The 17,877-nt window shown below is 35.3% G+C and overlaps 1 protein-coding gene across 2 annotated transcripts in view; it reads right to left on the bottom strand.

Annotated features, from left to right (window-relative positions):
- Positions 1-540: 540 nt before the first annotated feature.
- LOC117317813 (allatotropins-like) overlaps positions 541-17,877 on the bottom strand; it is a 53,896-nt gene continuing 36,559 nt past the window's right edge. For both annotated transcript variants that reach the window (XM_033872755.1, XM_033872754.1), the window contains exons 2-4: positions 16,367-16,577; positions 2,090-2,181; positions 541-1,486 (exon numbers count right to left, since the gene is read on the bottom strand). In XM_033872755.1, the coding sequence (XP_033728646.1) occupies positions 1,437-1,486; positions 2,090-2,181; positions 16,367-16,566 (342 nt within the window). In that variant the 5' untranslated portion in view covers positions 16,567-16,577 and the 3' untranslated portion in view covers positions 541-1,436. The remainder of the gene's footprint in view (positions 1,487-2,089; positions 2,182-16,366; positions 16,578-17,877) is intronic.

Below are 17,877 nucleotides of genomic sequence, written 5' to 3' on the forward strand. Positions count from 1 at the left end.
TTATCGCATTGTAAACTTTTTGTCGTTCCCAGCATAAATGTATTTAAGCTACATTTATAGGGTGTCTTCTTGTGGTATAACCAAATGTTCTATCCCTGAAATCCGCATAATTGAGTTTTATATCTCACGCTAGTAAATGTCTGCAGCGGCAATGGATGATTCTGCAGAATTGTTAGGCTTCAAAAATAAGACAAAAATGATAGGGCTTCTGTAACGATATAACATCCAAATGGTATTTATGAAAAACAAGAATGATTTATCCTTGAATGCACGTAACAACCAAATATAAGGCCGGCCACTAGAGCTAAAACAAACCGCATATTGGAGAAAGGTTGACGGTCTTTTGCAATCAAAAACATGGATTCTGTAGCCCAACAGATGTCGGCACAATAGACGCTGTTCGATTAGGGCTTCTTCTATAAATGAATAGGTAATCAAATTTGCGAACAAAAATATCAGACTTTGCCCCTAAAACACCAATTAGGCGTTGACATATCATTATTTAATGTAATTATTTAAAAACAAGACTAGAACGCAGCATGCAAGTAAAAAATAAGTTGCCGCTGGGAAACATTCCCTTTTCATTTAATGGTAGTAACGTAGCCATGAAGCAATGTTAAGTGTAGTGTAAATCAGATATAACTTAATAATACATAATTTGTAGACTGTGTTTTATATAGTTTTTGTCAGTCATGGCGAAGAACTTGACTATATAACTGTCACATGCTGAACACATATAGTGATTAGGTAAAGACAGCTCAAGATTATTGTCAGAAATGGTCAGGAACATTCAGGAACACACCAACTAAGCATTTTCCGGATATGTTCTGGAGATGAAGGCAATCGATCCGAGTATTCCATTTGAAGGAGAAAATATTAGTCCTAGTTGCATTTGTTCATGTTCACAGTCTGACCACTTATATATATATAATCAAAATTAAGTTTACTTCAGTTCTTTTACTTGCGTGTTATCAAAGTCATCAATCAGTATTTTCAACCATTTTTAACAGTAAATTTGATGAAAAAAGGGGGAGAAAAAAAGAAGAAAAAAACAAAACAGTTTTGCAAAAAAGGAAACCACTGTTCCGTCGAAATTGGAGATAAATTCAAATCCACTCATGCCCATATTGAATTCTTCTGTTTTCATGTCTTTAGTTGTCTCAAGAGAAGCAATTTACCTTTGTACACGTTTATCATTGTCGATTGATAACCGACCTTATGTAAACTTTTTTTTTCTGATTTCCTTCTTTCACATCAATCTGATTACATTATGCTGCCAGGTAGGGCTACAATATATAAATAACTTTGTTTTTCCCACCGAAATCCGTAACTTCTGTTTTTGCAATGAATATATATAATATACATCGCAATCCTGACCACTTAGAGGGATACTTTTTGTCACGTCCTGTGACATGATCCCTCTATTTGTGGGAGTGCTATACTTCTGGTTTACCGAGCAGCTCTTCTGTTGTCACCACTCCGTCACCTGTTAGAATGAAATTGTACACTTCGTCATTTTTCAGTAAGTTGAAATATGCTGGTAAATATGGTTTGACGTTTTTAAAAACTTATTTAGACCATTGTGTTTGAACGTTTCTACACAATCCTCGACCTAACTAGCTATATCAAAGCTTGCTTTGTTTTGGCGCACTAAAAAGTTAAGCGCTTAACTTAATTGAAACAATGGTTTTGCGCATCCATAATACTTGGCGTAAAAAAAAAAAAAAAAAAACAGAAGCGAAATAAGCGCAATACGTATTATTTAACGTAAGTCTTTCAATGCAATACAAATATGCTCGCTTACAGCATTAATATTTCTTAAAGATATTACGTATATATTCATGACTACAATGTGATCTTTGTATTACATTATCATTATTTATCTCTCACCATTATATAAAACATATCAATGAGATTTGAAAAACATCATGTAAATGTTCCTTGTAAAATCTCAGAATGAAATAAATAAATAACACACGGGCTTCAAAAGAAAGGATTTGACCAACTTTGCATGTTTTATAACAATAAATTGCAATAATGCAATGCTTGTAACCTACTCCCGTTTGAAATAACTTTTGCAGGAACATACCATTTTTGTCTACGAACTTCCGAATCAAGGCCTCTGCAATTTCAGGGTGGTCTGCTAAATGCTCAGTTAATTCTTCCACGCGCATTAAAACCCTGAAATGAAATTTGACAATTTTTCATTATGTTTGCGCGTCATACTCTTAAAATCAAAACTTTTGTAGAGTAATGTAGAATTGTAAGAACATTAAGATATCAACGAAAACATGATATTTTGTATTGCATTTCCATTACCTAAAAGCCAGGTTGACAAGAAGTCCCCATTGTGTTATTAGCATTACGCCATTTTCTCATTACTTGTCAAATAAACTCGTGAAACAAAAATCTAGATCACGATTGCTGTGAACATCTAGCACCGTCAACCCTACTTAACACACCCTGTATTCTATCTATGGAACACCTTTGTGGTTTCAGGACCTGCACGGGTGACGATCGAGTAGCACTGAATGCATTAGGGAATGTTTAACATGCATCCTTCTATCTTAATATGTGCAAAAATTACGAGACAATATTCAGAATCACTTAAACTAGAGAAGTGAAAGGCTTATGAAGCTTGAGTAGTGTCATTTTAAAATGACCCGAAAGTCGTTTTCATGCTCATATTCTTATTTTTTTGTCTCAGGTTTTGTGTTGCATTGTGCGATTCCCTGTCACATTTCAGTCTAAACTAATGTTCCCGTCTAATCCAATCGTTAACGTAACGACATGTAGTCTCTAACATGTTACATGTTGTATGACATGTTCCTCTTTCGTTTCGTGAACATCACCCTTAACGACCTATAAAACCAATACTTTAAGGGGGTGACAGAGGAATTTGAGGGGTGGTGTTCTTGGTTGTCTAACTCGAGGCTCTGCCGAATGTTAGATATTCAAAGATATCACCCGACGAATGGGGGTCAAGATAATTAATGATTATTTTGCTATCATTATATTACAATGTATTCGATTTACACAACGCTCACTTGTTCAAACATTGACTAATATTACAATGTGAGTGTTACCTTTCAGATCAGGTAAACAATGGGAGTGTTACCTTTCAGATCAGGTAAACATTGGGAGTGTTATCTTTCAGATCAGGTAAAAAAAGTGAGTGTTACCTTTCAGATCAGGTAAAAAAAGTGAGTGTTACCTTTCAGATCAGGTAAACAATGGGAGTGTTACCTTTCAGATCAGGTAAAAAAGTGAGTGTTACCTTTCAGATCAGGTAAAAAACATGAGTGTTACCTTTCAGATCAGGTAAACATTGGGAGTGTTACCTTTCACATGAGGTAAAAAAAGTGAGTGTTACCTTTCAGATCAGGTAAAAAACATGAGTGTTAGCTTTCACATCAGGTAAACATTGTGAGTGTTACCTTTCAGATCAGGTAAAAAACATGAGTGTTACCTTTCACATCAAGTAAAAAAAAAATAAAGTGTTACCTTTCAGATCAGGTAAAAAAAGTGAGTGTTACCTTTCACATCAGGTAAAAAGCTACCCGAATACCACCAGTATGTGAGTTAAGATACAAAGTCACGAAAACATTATTTGAATATAACTAGCATAAACTGCCTCATACAACTGTTTCATCATTAAAATATGGGAAACTTTTATTCATTTTACAACAATCGCAAAACAATTAAATCATCTTATTAATCACACTTGCTGACCCTGATGGAAGTATTGTATTGTATTCTATTGAATTGTTTTACGACCCATCGACAATTTGAGTCATTTAGTGCCAACACCGGATTGACGTGCGGGTGGTGTTACTGCGGGAAGAAACCGGATTTTCCGGTAGAACACGGGCATGTGGATCATACCTAGGCGAGTGTGTTACCACTGAGCCACCCGACCACACTTTCGTCCTTCTAGGACTTGTCACAGATGCAAGTATCCCAAAGTGTGGAAAACCATTAGGTATCTAGTCTACAGTATGCGTGTTAGGTACATGTATGTATGACGAATTTGAATGCGTAGGCAGATCGCTCTGATCCTCCTATTCGCTGTTTCCTTAGAAACCCCACTGCAATTGACATCTTATGGTCTGCGATAAGGTAATTGAATTGGTAAGATACGCAGTAAATGGGCAGTGAAAGCTAGAGTTAGTCGTGTACCAAACCGTAAACAGGAGTTGGAGTGAAAAGTACGGAAAATAATTTATTTAGTGTGGAATAATTAATTTAGTTTGTCTTTCAAACAGATGCTTATCACAGTAAATTGATTAATAGAGTTTAAATTAAGACATTGTCCATGAGTTTGATTGACGGTCGTTTTGGTGTAATTGGCATTGATTCAACATGCTGTTCTAATATTAGCAAAAACATGTTCAACCAAGAACATTTTGGAAGCACAATAACGTGATAGTACTACCCATACACCATATAAATGATGTCTGGTATGGGATAGTGAGCATTGCAACATTGTCATGGTAAATGTATTACTTAAATCAGTGTTCTGTTAACACCCAGATGTTTGTAACGGTATTTGTATTGCTTAAACAAACATCAACATGCCTTCCATATTAACTAGTATCTTGCAATAGACTATGATATAATAAATCAGCCTAATCTAATCGTTTGAGGAATTTTATCTTGTTGGAAATACATGTTAAACATTAAACTGCATTGCAAGTACTTTTCATTATTCATGGTATGCTCCAATTTCAGTAGTTTGAATCTGATAGAAATGATTATGAATTCATTCAAACTAATTTCACGTGCATGGATTGAAATATATGTATTGTTATGCTTGGTTATTTATTTCTTTATGAATTAATAATTCACACTTTGCTAAAAGTACTTTACAGGTTGAAGGAAATTCTGAATCAGCAGTTTATTGGTCAAAGTTGAGTGACTACACTACATATGGCTATAATGATCTGCTCTTTTCTACAGAAGAATCTTGTTTAAATATATTTCTATTAACAGTCATGACTTGTTATTAAATAGACTGCTTAAATTATCAGTGGTTTGTCATTGGTAGTTGATTTGCTACTCCAGGGACTGTTTAAGTAACATCGGTTTACTCTCACAGTTGATATTCTATAGTATGTTTCAAGTATCATCGGTTTACCCTTATAGTTGATATTCTATAGTCTGTTTCATGTATCATCAGTTTATATTCAGTTGGTATTCTAGAGTCTTTTTAAGTATCAACACCTTCCCTAACATTTGATACTCTAGAGTCTGTTTCAAATATCATCAGTTTACCCTCACATTTGATACTTTAAAGTCTGTTTTAAATATCATCAGTTTACCCTTACAGTTGATACTCTTTAATTCTGTTTCAAATATCATCGGTTTACCCTTGCAGATGATACTATATAGTCTGTTTCAAATATCACTGGTTTACCCTCACAGTTGCTACTCTAGAGTCCGTTTTAAGTATCATCGGTTTACCCTTACAGTTGATACTCTATAGTCTGTTTCAAGTATTATCAGTTTACATTTACAGTTGATACTCTATAGTCTGTTTTAAGTATCATCAGTTTACCCTTACAGTTGATACTCTATAGTCTGTTTTAAGTATCATCAGTTTACCTTACAGGTGATACTCTATAGTCTGTTTTAAGTATCATCAGTTTACCCTTACAGGTGATACTCTATAGTCTGTTTTAAGTATCATCAGTTTACCCTTACAGGTGATACTCTATAGTCTTTCTCAAGTATCATCAGTTTACCGTTACAGTTGATACTCTATAGTCTGTTTCAAGTATCATCAGTTTACCCTTACAGTTGATACTCTATAGTCTGTTTCAAGTATCATCAGTTTACCCTTACAGGTGATACTCTATAGTCTGTTTCAAGTATTATCAGTTTACATTTACAGTTGATACTCTATAGTCTGTTTTAAGTATCATCAGTTTGCCCCCAGAGTTTGTAACTACTCTAGAGCCTGCTTTTATTAAAATCAGTTTTAACGTCACAGTTGATTCGCTACTCTGCTGTCTGTACATGACATCGGTTTAACCCGAGTATCATTACAATACCTTTGAGTAATATACCTGATATGTAATGTCATCGATAATATGAGCCTACCTATGTAGCCTATTCAATTTTGACGTGACAGCAGAGCACGCTATCAGATACTAATACTGACCGACATTTCTTTTAATTATTCATTGTTAACGTGCAGTGTGTAATTCCCATATGTTTGACATTATGGACATTCATGATCTGTAAGGTTTCTTGTTTTGATTGCAAGGCGTTAAGTCAATCAATTCTAAAATTAACCAACGTACTAACAAAATTGTATTCGAATTCAAATTTGATCACAAGAGTGGAAAAAAGAATGTTAATCTAGATTTACATGGAGACCCTAGATACAAGGAGAAGAAGACCAGGTGTTCCGGTAGAGTTAGCGTCTTCTCCTTTATAACTTACTTTGGTTTGTTTGGTTTGGTTTGTTTTTGTTTAACGTCCTATTAACAGCCAGGGCCATTTAAGGACGTGCCAGGTTTTGGAGGTGGAGGAAAGCCGGAGTACCCGGAGAAAAGCCACCGGCCTACGGTCAGTACCTGGCAACTGCCCAACGTAGGTTTCGAACTCGTAAGCCTGGAGTGAAGGGCTATTGATAAAGTGTCGGGACACCTTAACCACTCGGCCACCGCGGAATTATAACTTACTCTACACACATTGAATACATGATAAAAAAAATCACTTTTGGACCACTCTATGTTAAAATATATCGTATATATCAACAATCAACTCTGTCTAAATACCATAACTTACTCTACACACAATCAATACATGACAAAAAATTCAATTTTGGTATATACATGTACCACTCTATGTAAAAATATATCTTATATATCAACAATTAACTCTGTCTAAATACCATAACTTACTCTACACACAATCAATACATGACAAAAAATTCAATTTTGGTATATACATGTACCACTCTATGTAAAAATATATCTTATATATCAACAATCAACTCTGTCTAAATACCATATTGTAAATCAAATATATAACATTGAAAGGCAAAGTAATCTATTTCACCAAAAAGTTCGAAATAAACCACACGGTACCGGGAAATATGGACTAGACAGATCAATGATATTTAACCAAGTTTCATTGTGAGTGTATCAAGCTTATACCTATGTTTTAATACAATATATCTTTTCATATTTCTATAAGTTTAGCTATATATCACACTTTAAAACAAATTTCTATGACCATAACATTAATAGCCTCATTCATGCTATGGAGGGAATACATGTGTACCTTTTTACTTATATATTTCCTCGTCATTGTTTTTATTTGTATATAATTACGCTACAATGTCAAATAAGCTCAATTTTTCTCTCACATTATACGTATTTATATATATGTGCATTTAACCAAGCAAGACCAAGGAGGTCGAAAATTAGGGAAAATGTGATGTTTTACAATGTAGCATTATGCAATTGAACATTTTATGGCGATGGTTGTTCATTCAGGGGCCGCGGTGGCCGAGTGGTTAAGGTGTCCCGACACTTTAACACTAGCCCTCCACCTCTGAGTTGCGAGTTCGAAACCTACGTGGGGCAGTTGCCAGGTACTGACCGTAGGCTGGTGGTTTTTCTCCGGGTACTCCGGCTTTCCTCCATCTCCAAAACCTGGCACGTCCTTAAATGACCCTGGCTGTTAATAGGACGTTAAACAAAAACAAACAAACAAAGTTCATTGCTTGTGGTATGACTTGATATATTACACTTCGTTGAAGCATTGGTTTCTTGACAGTCGGGTGCTTGAAATGCTTTTTGATCTACAGACTATTTTTTCAACACTTTTTTAAGTAATATATTTGCAATATTATGTATGATGTATTTACCTAGGGTAGATAAAGGTTCTCTAAACTCTGTAAATAATAGATATCTTTTACAATGGTATGTGTCTACTTCCCTCTGAGGTGATTTTTCCTTTCTGTCCCGTCACACCTTGTTTATAGAAATGTTAACGAACCTATTTCTGTTTTGCATTTCATAACTGACATCGAAGCCGTAATAATGACACAAATTTATTTCACATTCAATCCTTTGAAAAAGTAAAAAAACAAATATAATAATAATTTTCATAAGGTCGACGCACTTAAGAAAAATATCAGAGCTCGAAGTCAAGCTTGCTTCTTACAGTGGAAAGGCCCGTGGGATAATTGTTCTCTTTGCCTGGAGACATATTTAAAACCTCTATGTTACAAATTCTTGTTAAAATAAATACATTTTTTTTTATCTCGTTTGTAATGCAAAAACTAGAATTAAATTCATTTTACTGTAACAATGATAGCTCTACAAAAAGCTTTTCGTTACAAACATTCCTGCATTACGTATTCCATGCGGTATTGTTTACCTAAAAAACGGCTAGTTTATACAGTAGTCAATAGTTAAATATAGTTTAAAAAAAAAAAACTGAAAACAAATCCCATTTGCTTAGTGTTTATATTAATTCACTTCCAAAAACCTGAAATTCAAATTTCCAATCTTAAATTACATACCCCGGTCACTTTTTATAGCCATTTCTATAGAATATATTTCAATGCAGACTTACAACATTCCAATTTTTTTTTCCTGATATGAAATCCCAAACATTTGTTGCATTACTTTAAAGGTTGGCCACTATAATGATCAGTTGTCAAAAAGGGACCGTTAGCTGAGCATTTAAAGCATACTGTAAACGTGATTATTTTCGCGGGGGGTTAATTTCGCGATTTCATTATGTAAGCTATACGCGTGGGGGTATATTCGCGATCGATCCACTTTCGCTTGTAGTTCAAAGATTACGCAAATTGATATCAAAATAATACGCGCGGGGGAAATTTTCGCGAAAAAAATGAGTCCACGTAATTAGTGTAAATTTCCCCCTCGCGTAAATTTCAACGTTTACAGTATGAAATCGGTATTTGAGAACCACAGCTCTTAGCGGTTTCCTGACTATTTGATTTGATTCTATAAGCAGCAATATACTTCAGGTTTATCAGCTAGATAAGTTATTCTATAAACTGCAGTGTTGATACTGTCGTTGCTAAACATTTATGCTTACGATAATGATCATTTAGTTTGGAAAGTGTAGCTGCTGATTCCATTTGGTGTTCATTGGTATGTCTAGTGATTCTCGTTGTTACCATCCCGCTTCATATTTTGAGAATAAGACATACCAGATTTGTCTTAGATTATGTGACTGTTGTCACAAAATATGCTCCCCTTCCTCTGGACCACCAGGTCTTATTGTCTTTGTAAGGGACCTCTATGTAAATTTGTAAAAGTTGGCTTACTCTTCCGCAATACCTTGTCTCAATTCCTTGTACTTTTTTTCAAGAGTATTTTGTTCAGTTTTTACATTCGTTTAATCGACTTTGACTTATCATTTTGGTGTTCCATGTTTTTTTCTCCCTTGCATTAACGATTTCATTTACATGTTGATAGCACTCTCTCTCTCTCTCTCTCTCTCTCTCTCTCTCTCTCTCTCTCTCGATAACTTGATATATACTTTTCAACCATGTAATGTAATCATCACTATATACTACACAAGCGTCTGTCAGATCTCAGATCGATATATGTTTATAACAGGGAGAGAACCTGACAGGACGAAGACATAATATAAGAGTATCGCGGCATTTATAGGATTTCGCTGTAAATGCATTAGTCATACAATACCACATACATCGACACGTCGGCCATTCCGACAAGAAGGCATAAACTATGTTTTTATTTTGCCGACTTTCCTCCTAGATTTCAACACTTTTTCCTACCACTACCAACAATTCGTAGAAGGACGAAACGGCTGTATGATGTCCCTAGCACTACCAACAATTCGTAGAAGGACGAAACTGCTGTATGATGTCCCTAGCACCACTATCAATTCGTAGAAGGACGAAACGGCTGTATGATGTCCCTCGCACCACTATCAATTCGTAGAAAGACTGAACTGCTGTATGCTGTCCTACTGCGGTTTGACGTCCCTAGCGCCACCAACAATGCGTAGAGTGGCGTAAACAACCGTATTTAGTGTATTTCACTATTCGGTCGCATCTACTGTATCTACAACATCACTTCCACAGGCGTTTTTTTCTTATAACATGTTCAAGTACAAGAAAACCTGTTTCACGGAATATTTTAATTACTTTGAATCAGACTTATGATGTCATACGACTTCGTTCAGCGATCGTGATGAGAGCGATTTTCATCTCCAGTGCCACTTTCAATATCTTTCAAAGCCTTATTAAACATAAAATAGAAATGAAATGTAAATCATGTTATTAGGAATGCATGCATGAATGGATCAAAGAACACGATATGAATGTGTGTAATGTTATTCCGGTCTCTATTACCCATTTTTAACTAGTGATCATGCTTGTAATATATTGACCTCCAGTGTTTTGATATGAAATACCTTCATTTCTGATGGCTACAATTCCTGTTAATATCTTTCTTGTTGAATTTCAGAGCGTGATGCGTTAATGCGTGTATATGTTGTGTATATCGCTTTTTATTAATATTGAACCTTTTAAACAGGTGCTGTCCTTTAGAGGATGCTCTAGATGTTTCGATGAAAAAGCCGAACTGTCTGCAAAATTAGATATATTTAACCAGCTATCGTTTATTATTTCAAATGCATATTTTTCATCGTTAGAGAATATTTATTCTTATGATACAAATATATATATACATATAGAACCAGAACTACAGCCCCCAACCATCCCGACCAATATTGTGTCCTCACGCAGGAGTTCTTATGGACACAATTTACCTAAAAGTTTGAAAATTGTTAAAAAATAAACACAAAAAGTTATTTAGGAAAAGTACACAGCGCTATAAATTCTGAAATAGTCAAGGGGAAGCAACTTTTGACAAAGTGTTCCAGGACATACGATACTGTAAACGTTCATATTTTAGTGGTAATTTTATTTAGCCTTTTTGGCACAAGAAAAATTGCGCTAAATTATGAATGCGCCAATTGTAGTTTATCTACTTTGGTTTCTATGGCAACCATTGTTGGTTCGCTAATTCATCATTCCGCTTATCTGTTTTAATTTTACTTTGCGCTTAAATTTGAAAGCACAAAATTAAAAACGTTTACGGTATATTAGTTAGTGACTGTGTTGTTATTGGAACTACTGTATTTGCTAGTTTCATAGTCCTGGCGGAATAGTAAAAACGCTTTAAAGGAGTTTAAGTTGAACCTTCAGATTCAATTCACGGCTTTCATTTCAATATCAATTCTGTCTAACGAGTAACATATGTTCCTCTAACCATACATCGTTTTTACAGTAACACGCATGTGAACTTTATATTGCAAACAGTATTGGGAATCGACCTTGAACTTATGGTAAATAAAATCTTGTTGAAACAATCATTTCATGATTATGAATCTTTTTTTTTTTTATAAAAAAAAGCATTTAACTTCAATGTTTAACTGTACTCATATGATTGGGTGAGGTCTATTTATCTCAGCCATATTGAAAAATGAATTGCTTTCCCCCCATGTTTGGAGCAAACGCAGAGGAAACATTAAGGGGTATGTCTGTTATCAGGTAATTTAGTTTTGATTATTTTGAAATAAATTAACTTGATAAAAATATAAATAAATAAGTACCAATGAAAAATTTACATTGTAATTGTAACATATACCATGGAGTATATCGTATATATCAAAGTTATTTTGTGGTCTAGATGGAGGGAAGAAATGGGAGGAGGAAGTCTTATCGTTTTATCTGGACAAAACTGACGTGATCATGCATGTGACCCCTTTAACGTCCGATCAAGAAGTCAAAATCTGATCCTATAAAAGGAAGGCAGATACGTTGCTAACCATACTACCCGATCACATTATGCGTTAGCATAATAACAGCATAAAAAGATCTTTGATAGACCATTTCTTTTCTTGACACCGTTTGAATAAAACCTTGGCTTTTGGAGTACCTTATGGTCTTAACAAACAAACAAACTTATAAGCAATATTTTGGTCCCCATTTGAAATTTAGCCTTCAAGACTTTTTGATGGGTCATACCCGATAACGGCTATTAATGAGTGTATTCAAAATTGATGCAACACACCTGTATTATATAAAACCGCCATTTACATGTATGTTGATACCGTTTTACTACTGTATTATCAAGTCATCATTTGAGTGTGGTAATACCTCACTGTAACAGTCTGGAATTATGAGGTCGACCGGAAACGAAATGTCTCCTATGCATCTACTGTATAATTGTATAATATATTTGTGATGTATGAACTAATGTAATGATATTTCCATTTGTTAAACGAATTATATTGACTCTAACAGGTAAATTGTCTCCGCCAGCAAAATTTATGTTTGCTGTGTCACGATTTATGTCCACCATTGTTTACATTAGTGAAGGTTACCGTAACCTCCACGTGTTTATGTTATGATATTCAGTCATGTGAATGCATGCAATTAAGAGAATGATCAAATACGCTTTTATCAACTAATGGTATAAACAAATGATTTATTAACAAACAGATTTACTGCAATGGCTGTCGACAGCACAACTCCAGGGGATACGCACATGGATATTGACCTTTGAGATCGCCCCCATTGATCAATCGGATGACCAATTAAAACCGCCGTCTCATTAGTCCTTTGGGAGTCTATATTGACAATAACTGTAACCAAGCAACTGTGAGCAATAAACTAAGCTGAATCCGTGCGAGCCATTATTACCAAATCCGGGCGTGTGTTGCCCCAGGACTCCTAAAGGAGTGTCCTTTGTTCCTTACGGTTCTCATCGATTACCCAATGGACCAATCAGAATAACGCTCTTATCGACCTGCGCCAATATGTCAATATTGTGGGATGAACACCTCGATGCGTATTGTTAAGAGGCTTGAGTGATTTGAAGGGTCTTGGTTAAGCTGGATATCGTAAATATCCTAGAAATGGGCAGTGTTTAAAAACTGGTTTTCAAACCTGAGTCATGACACCAAGATGTGTCATAGAGCAAAAGATACACAGATAACACACATTACATACAAAGTAGTAAAGGTAAAATAGTAAACTGAATTACAGCATCAGTATACGCGGGCAGTGTCGGAATAGTGTCGATCTGATGAGATACCAGATTAGAGTCATACTATTAGTGCAACAACATGCTGGGATGAAGGGCTACCGAGATTATTGAAATTAATGACCTTGATCTACTTTAAAGGTCAATAAGCGTCGACAAATTAATCATCTAGAAAACATGGAAACTGAACAAAGAGTCTTATTTGTAGGATAAAGCGATTATTTCAAACCATGTGTCATCTGCCATGGCCTATTCTGTTCTTTGAATAAATACGGATACAGTGAGTAAGTGTTTGTCATGGTTTGTTGTTGAATATTAGAGGAATGATGCTTCAATACTTGAAATATCTTTTGTAGTACACCCTGGTAACGTTAATACTTCGCTTATTGGTAGCATAACCATGAATGGACTTAAATAAACCAGAAATAAAATTGTGTGTGTGTCGGTGTGTTATATTGCCCAATCAACAAGGTATGTAACGCATTGATAACACTGAACTGGTAGCGAGTTTATAAAATATAAGACTCACATTGATATAATCATATTGATATGATTACAATGATATAAATGAATTGATATAACTTTACTGATAAAATCACGTAAATATCGAGTATTCCGTATGCAAAGTATTTCTTTCTTTTGTACAGCTTGATTTATCTTAAGTTCATCCCAAAACGTTTCCAAACTGAACAGTTCAACTGAAATTAATTTCATTAGACACGCATTTCATGGAATGGTTTGTTTTGTTTTTGTTTAACGTCCTATTAACAGCCAGGGTTATTTAAGGACGTGCCAGGTTTTGGAGGTGGAGGAACGCCAGAGTACCCGGAGAAAAAACACCGGTCTACGGTCAGTACCTGGCAACTGCCCAACGTAGGTTTCGAACTCGTAGTCCAGAGGTGGATGGCTAGTCATTAAGTATCGGGACACCTTAACCACTCGGCCACCGTGGCTCTACTTCATGGAATGCCATCTTACAACAAACAGTCAAGCATTAACAAAGCGACTTCCATGAGTCGTATTGGTGATGCCTGTACAGGTCATGTTTTAGATCATGCCACATCAGAATCTTTCGCTCGTGGTTTTGATTTATCAGCTATTACCTGGATATAACCTTAATTAAAACGAGGATAATAAAACGAGTGGTGGAGGAGGAGGGTGCAAGTGTTTGGACATTGAGATGTAAGTTTTGTGTACATCAGATTTTTGGGCAGCATTTGAAAATTTACAACAAATGTTTTTCCGATAATAATTTTGGTATTTTTATTTCCTATATATTTTTATGGTTGTGTTAAGACTTTCTGTATCCAGGTAAAACGTCGTGTGTTTGGGTTAATTTGATATTGATGCATGTCCCTGCCAACAGCGACTGTCAACTCATTGTAAGCAGATTCCTCAGGAGGGACAATCTAGCGTTTCTCTGTCGCAGAGGATTACGTAGTGAGATTGCCTCTGTCTCGGACGGTATTATCGAGATTTCAGCACTATTTCCCAAACCTCTAAACTCTGTCATCATCGAATGAAATGGATAGAAGTTGGAATAACTCACGTTTAAATACGTGAGGAAAACGTGACCAATTCAAAAATATAGTGTGTCAATGTCTAAAAATGACATTAAAACTGTTCGTCCTTTTAGGACTCATTAGTGATGCTAGTTAGACAAAAGTGACAAAATCTTGAAGGAAAGTCGTAAAATCAAGATGGAAAGAAGATAAGAAATGTTTATATATACTAAAATATAAAAAAGGTTTCTACATTTATTTGATACATTCTTACAAGTAAAAAATCTAAAAATTTCATTATTTAAATTTTCTATTTTAATGATGTTATTTACAATTACAATGCACATAATCTAATTATCAAGAACATATTTAAATTATTTTATTTTTGCCTAGACATTCCTGTGTTTTTGAATTACATTAAAAAAAACCCTCTTTTCCTGTTATATAACTGTTGTTTTAGAAATTAAATGATAATTGATTCGTTATCTCGAACCCTGATAATTTGAAAACCGTGCTGAATTCGAAGTAAACTTTTTATTAAAACAGAAAAAATTCTATATATATCATACTTGGTTAACACGATTACACGGGATATTTCGAAGTGTTTTATGACCACACACCACGCTTTCCATATAACTTCGAGGGGGAAATTTACGCTAATTACACGGCGTATTGTTTTGATATCAATTTGCGTAATCTCGAACTATAAACGAATGTGGATCGATCGCGATAATTACCCCAACGCGTACAATTTAATATCGAAATCGCGAAATTAACCCCCCCCCCCCCCCCCCCCCCCCCCCCGCGAAAATAACCACGTTTACAGTATGATGTCTTATTCAAATTATCTGTCTACTGTTCTTTGTCTAGAATATCTATTTCATAACATTTTTTGCTAAAGCGTACAAGACAAATGTTGTGTAGGGAGCGGAAGCAAACACGGTGATATTTGATTATTAAAGCTTATTACAAAGGCGGTGCCAGAGATAGTACAGATATCACTGACTGACAAGGGCTGTATGTAAACGATTTGTCATAAACCACAGACATTTATGACATCTATGGAAGTGCCATGTTAATCTAACACTAGAATGGTTATACTATAACCATGGCACATCATCTGTCATCGTTAACAATGTTACGGAAAGTAATTTAATTAAGACGGCCATAGTTTACAGCGGGTTTATCACCACATCGCACCGGTAACACTTTACATTCGGGTCAATGAAATGCTTGTCATAGTGCACGTATTTAACGCCAAAGTGAGATCATGTTCGCGTCGTAAAACACATCAGAGACCATGATCGCACCCGTATTTTTGCGCCACGCTGTGTTAATGCAATAAAATTACGAGTTGTATTTCCGAAGAGAAGTACCAATGTCGAACATTATTACACTTTGAAACATTAATTATGTACACAGACAATAGTTAAACGTTGGATATCAATTATTAAACAAATGTTTCGTTTGCAAAACGTGTGATGCAAACTCTTTTTTTTCCAAATAAGAATATAGCTAACTCTATAACTGGACGATTTCACCATTTTCGTTAATCTTGTCCAAAAGGAAAACAGGATTTTACAATCTTCTTATCTATTCCCTTCGGTAAATTCTAATAAAGGCTGGGCGATTTTTAAACTGTGAACATATTTTTGTCAAAGTAAGAAGTGAGGCTGTTCGCCAGATATAGTTTTGAGAAAAGGTGTAATGCATCTTAACCTACCGGTGCCAATCCAAATTTATATCCTAATATTTCCTTACGTATGCAACTCGGCAAGCTATACTTACTGCGAATTATTTTCCTCCTCTGTCCCTCGATCAAAGTCTTCAAACAAGTTATCTCCCCTTTTGCCGAATCCATGTCCTATTCGCATGACTATTCCTTGTCTGAAACCACGTTTCGTTCTCGAGTGAGATCTTTGAGGGAATGCATCAATAATGGAGACAGTCACAAAACAAAGCACTAGTAAACAACAACAGGTCCTCATATTGGATATGTCTGTAAACAGAAACAAAACATGCTATTGTTAACCAGGAACAATAGAAAACTACAAAATATCTTTTACTGAGACAAAAGATAATTTGTTTTTAGTTTTAATGATTAAACTTTTCCATAACAAATGTAAAATAAATGTTCAAAGTAGAAAATATTTGATTAACTACCCTTCGGTTGTTGAGGAGGTCATATAAAATGTCTGGAATAATCAAATATAATAATACAATTTGAGACAAGTAGAAAATGACAAATTGGTGACCACACATTCTCATTTATGTATATTTAAGTTGTCGTCCTTACTACGATCCAAACGTTACCACTTTGTCTTTGACTTCCTCATTTGCATATTGCATATGTTCAAAAATGGTAAGATTGCAAATAGAAAGAGATCGTGCAACTACAAATGACTAACAAATATCAAAATACATTGATGGAGATCAGACTTAATTGAAGAGGAAAACCAAATTTTGTTACACCCATTTATCAATGCATCAGAAATGACAAAATCATTGACAACTCAGTCGGCAGAGACCCGGCCTAGTAAACGTCCAACACGAGGCTTGCTGAGGGTTAGAAATTCATGAATGAGGGTTGAGTTTTCTTTGTCACATTCCCTAGGTAGGGAATGATTATTTTTCTCCCACAACTTTAAAGTATAAATTCATATCCCATCGGTGATCAATGTCTGGTTGTAAACATCCTCATTTGAAGAAGTACCCATCACAGTCCCAAACAAATGCAAAACAATATCATTACACAAGAAAGCATAGGTCTAGAAATAACTCACACTATCCATTAAAACGGACACTAAAAAAGGTATCAGTGAAACTATTCTGATTTTAACAATAGTACAGCACGTCATTTCATAAAACAGTGTGTCTCTTACGCATGTATAACATTAAATAACAACGCGGGAACCATAGTGACGTCACTCAAAAAGTAGTTCCGGTTCAGAAGGTTAGCGCGTGCAATCTGTCATTCCCTAGGGGGTGACAGAGAAATCTCACACGTCTAAAATAGGAGATAAATCTGTGAACTGTGGGAGAAGAAACTATCACACCGCCACTCGAATCCGGGACCTACCAACTCCAGACGGACGTTCTAACTATTTGAGCCACTTGCACTCAGCACAATCCAGTTCCGCTACAGTAGCATAGAAGTCAAATAAAGATCGTCCACATACCTACGATAACCGGTTTGTACCATTGGAAACGAACTTAATCCAAGATGTCGTAAATGACATGCAAAATGCTTCTGTGTTATGAACAGCTGCTAAAAGGAATCCAAGCATTAGAGATGACCC

This window comes from Pecten maximus, chromosome 19, assembly GCF_902652985.1.
Source record: "Pecten maximus chromosome 19, xPecMax1.1, whole genome shotgun sequence".
NCBI classification, from domain to species: Eukaryota; Metazoa; Mollusca; class Bivalvia; order Pectinida; family Pectinidae; genus Pecten; species Pecten maximus.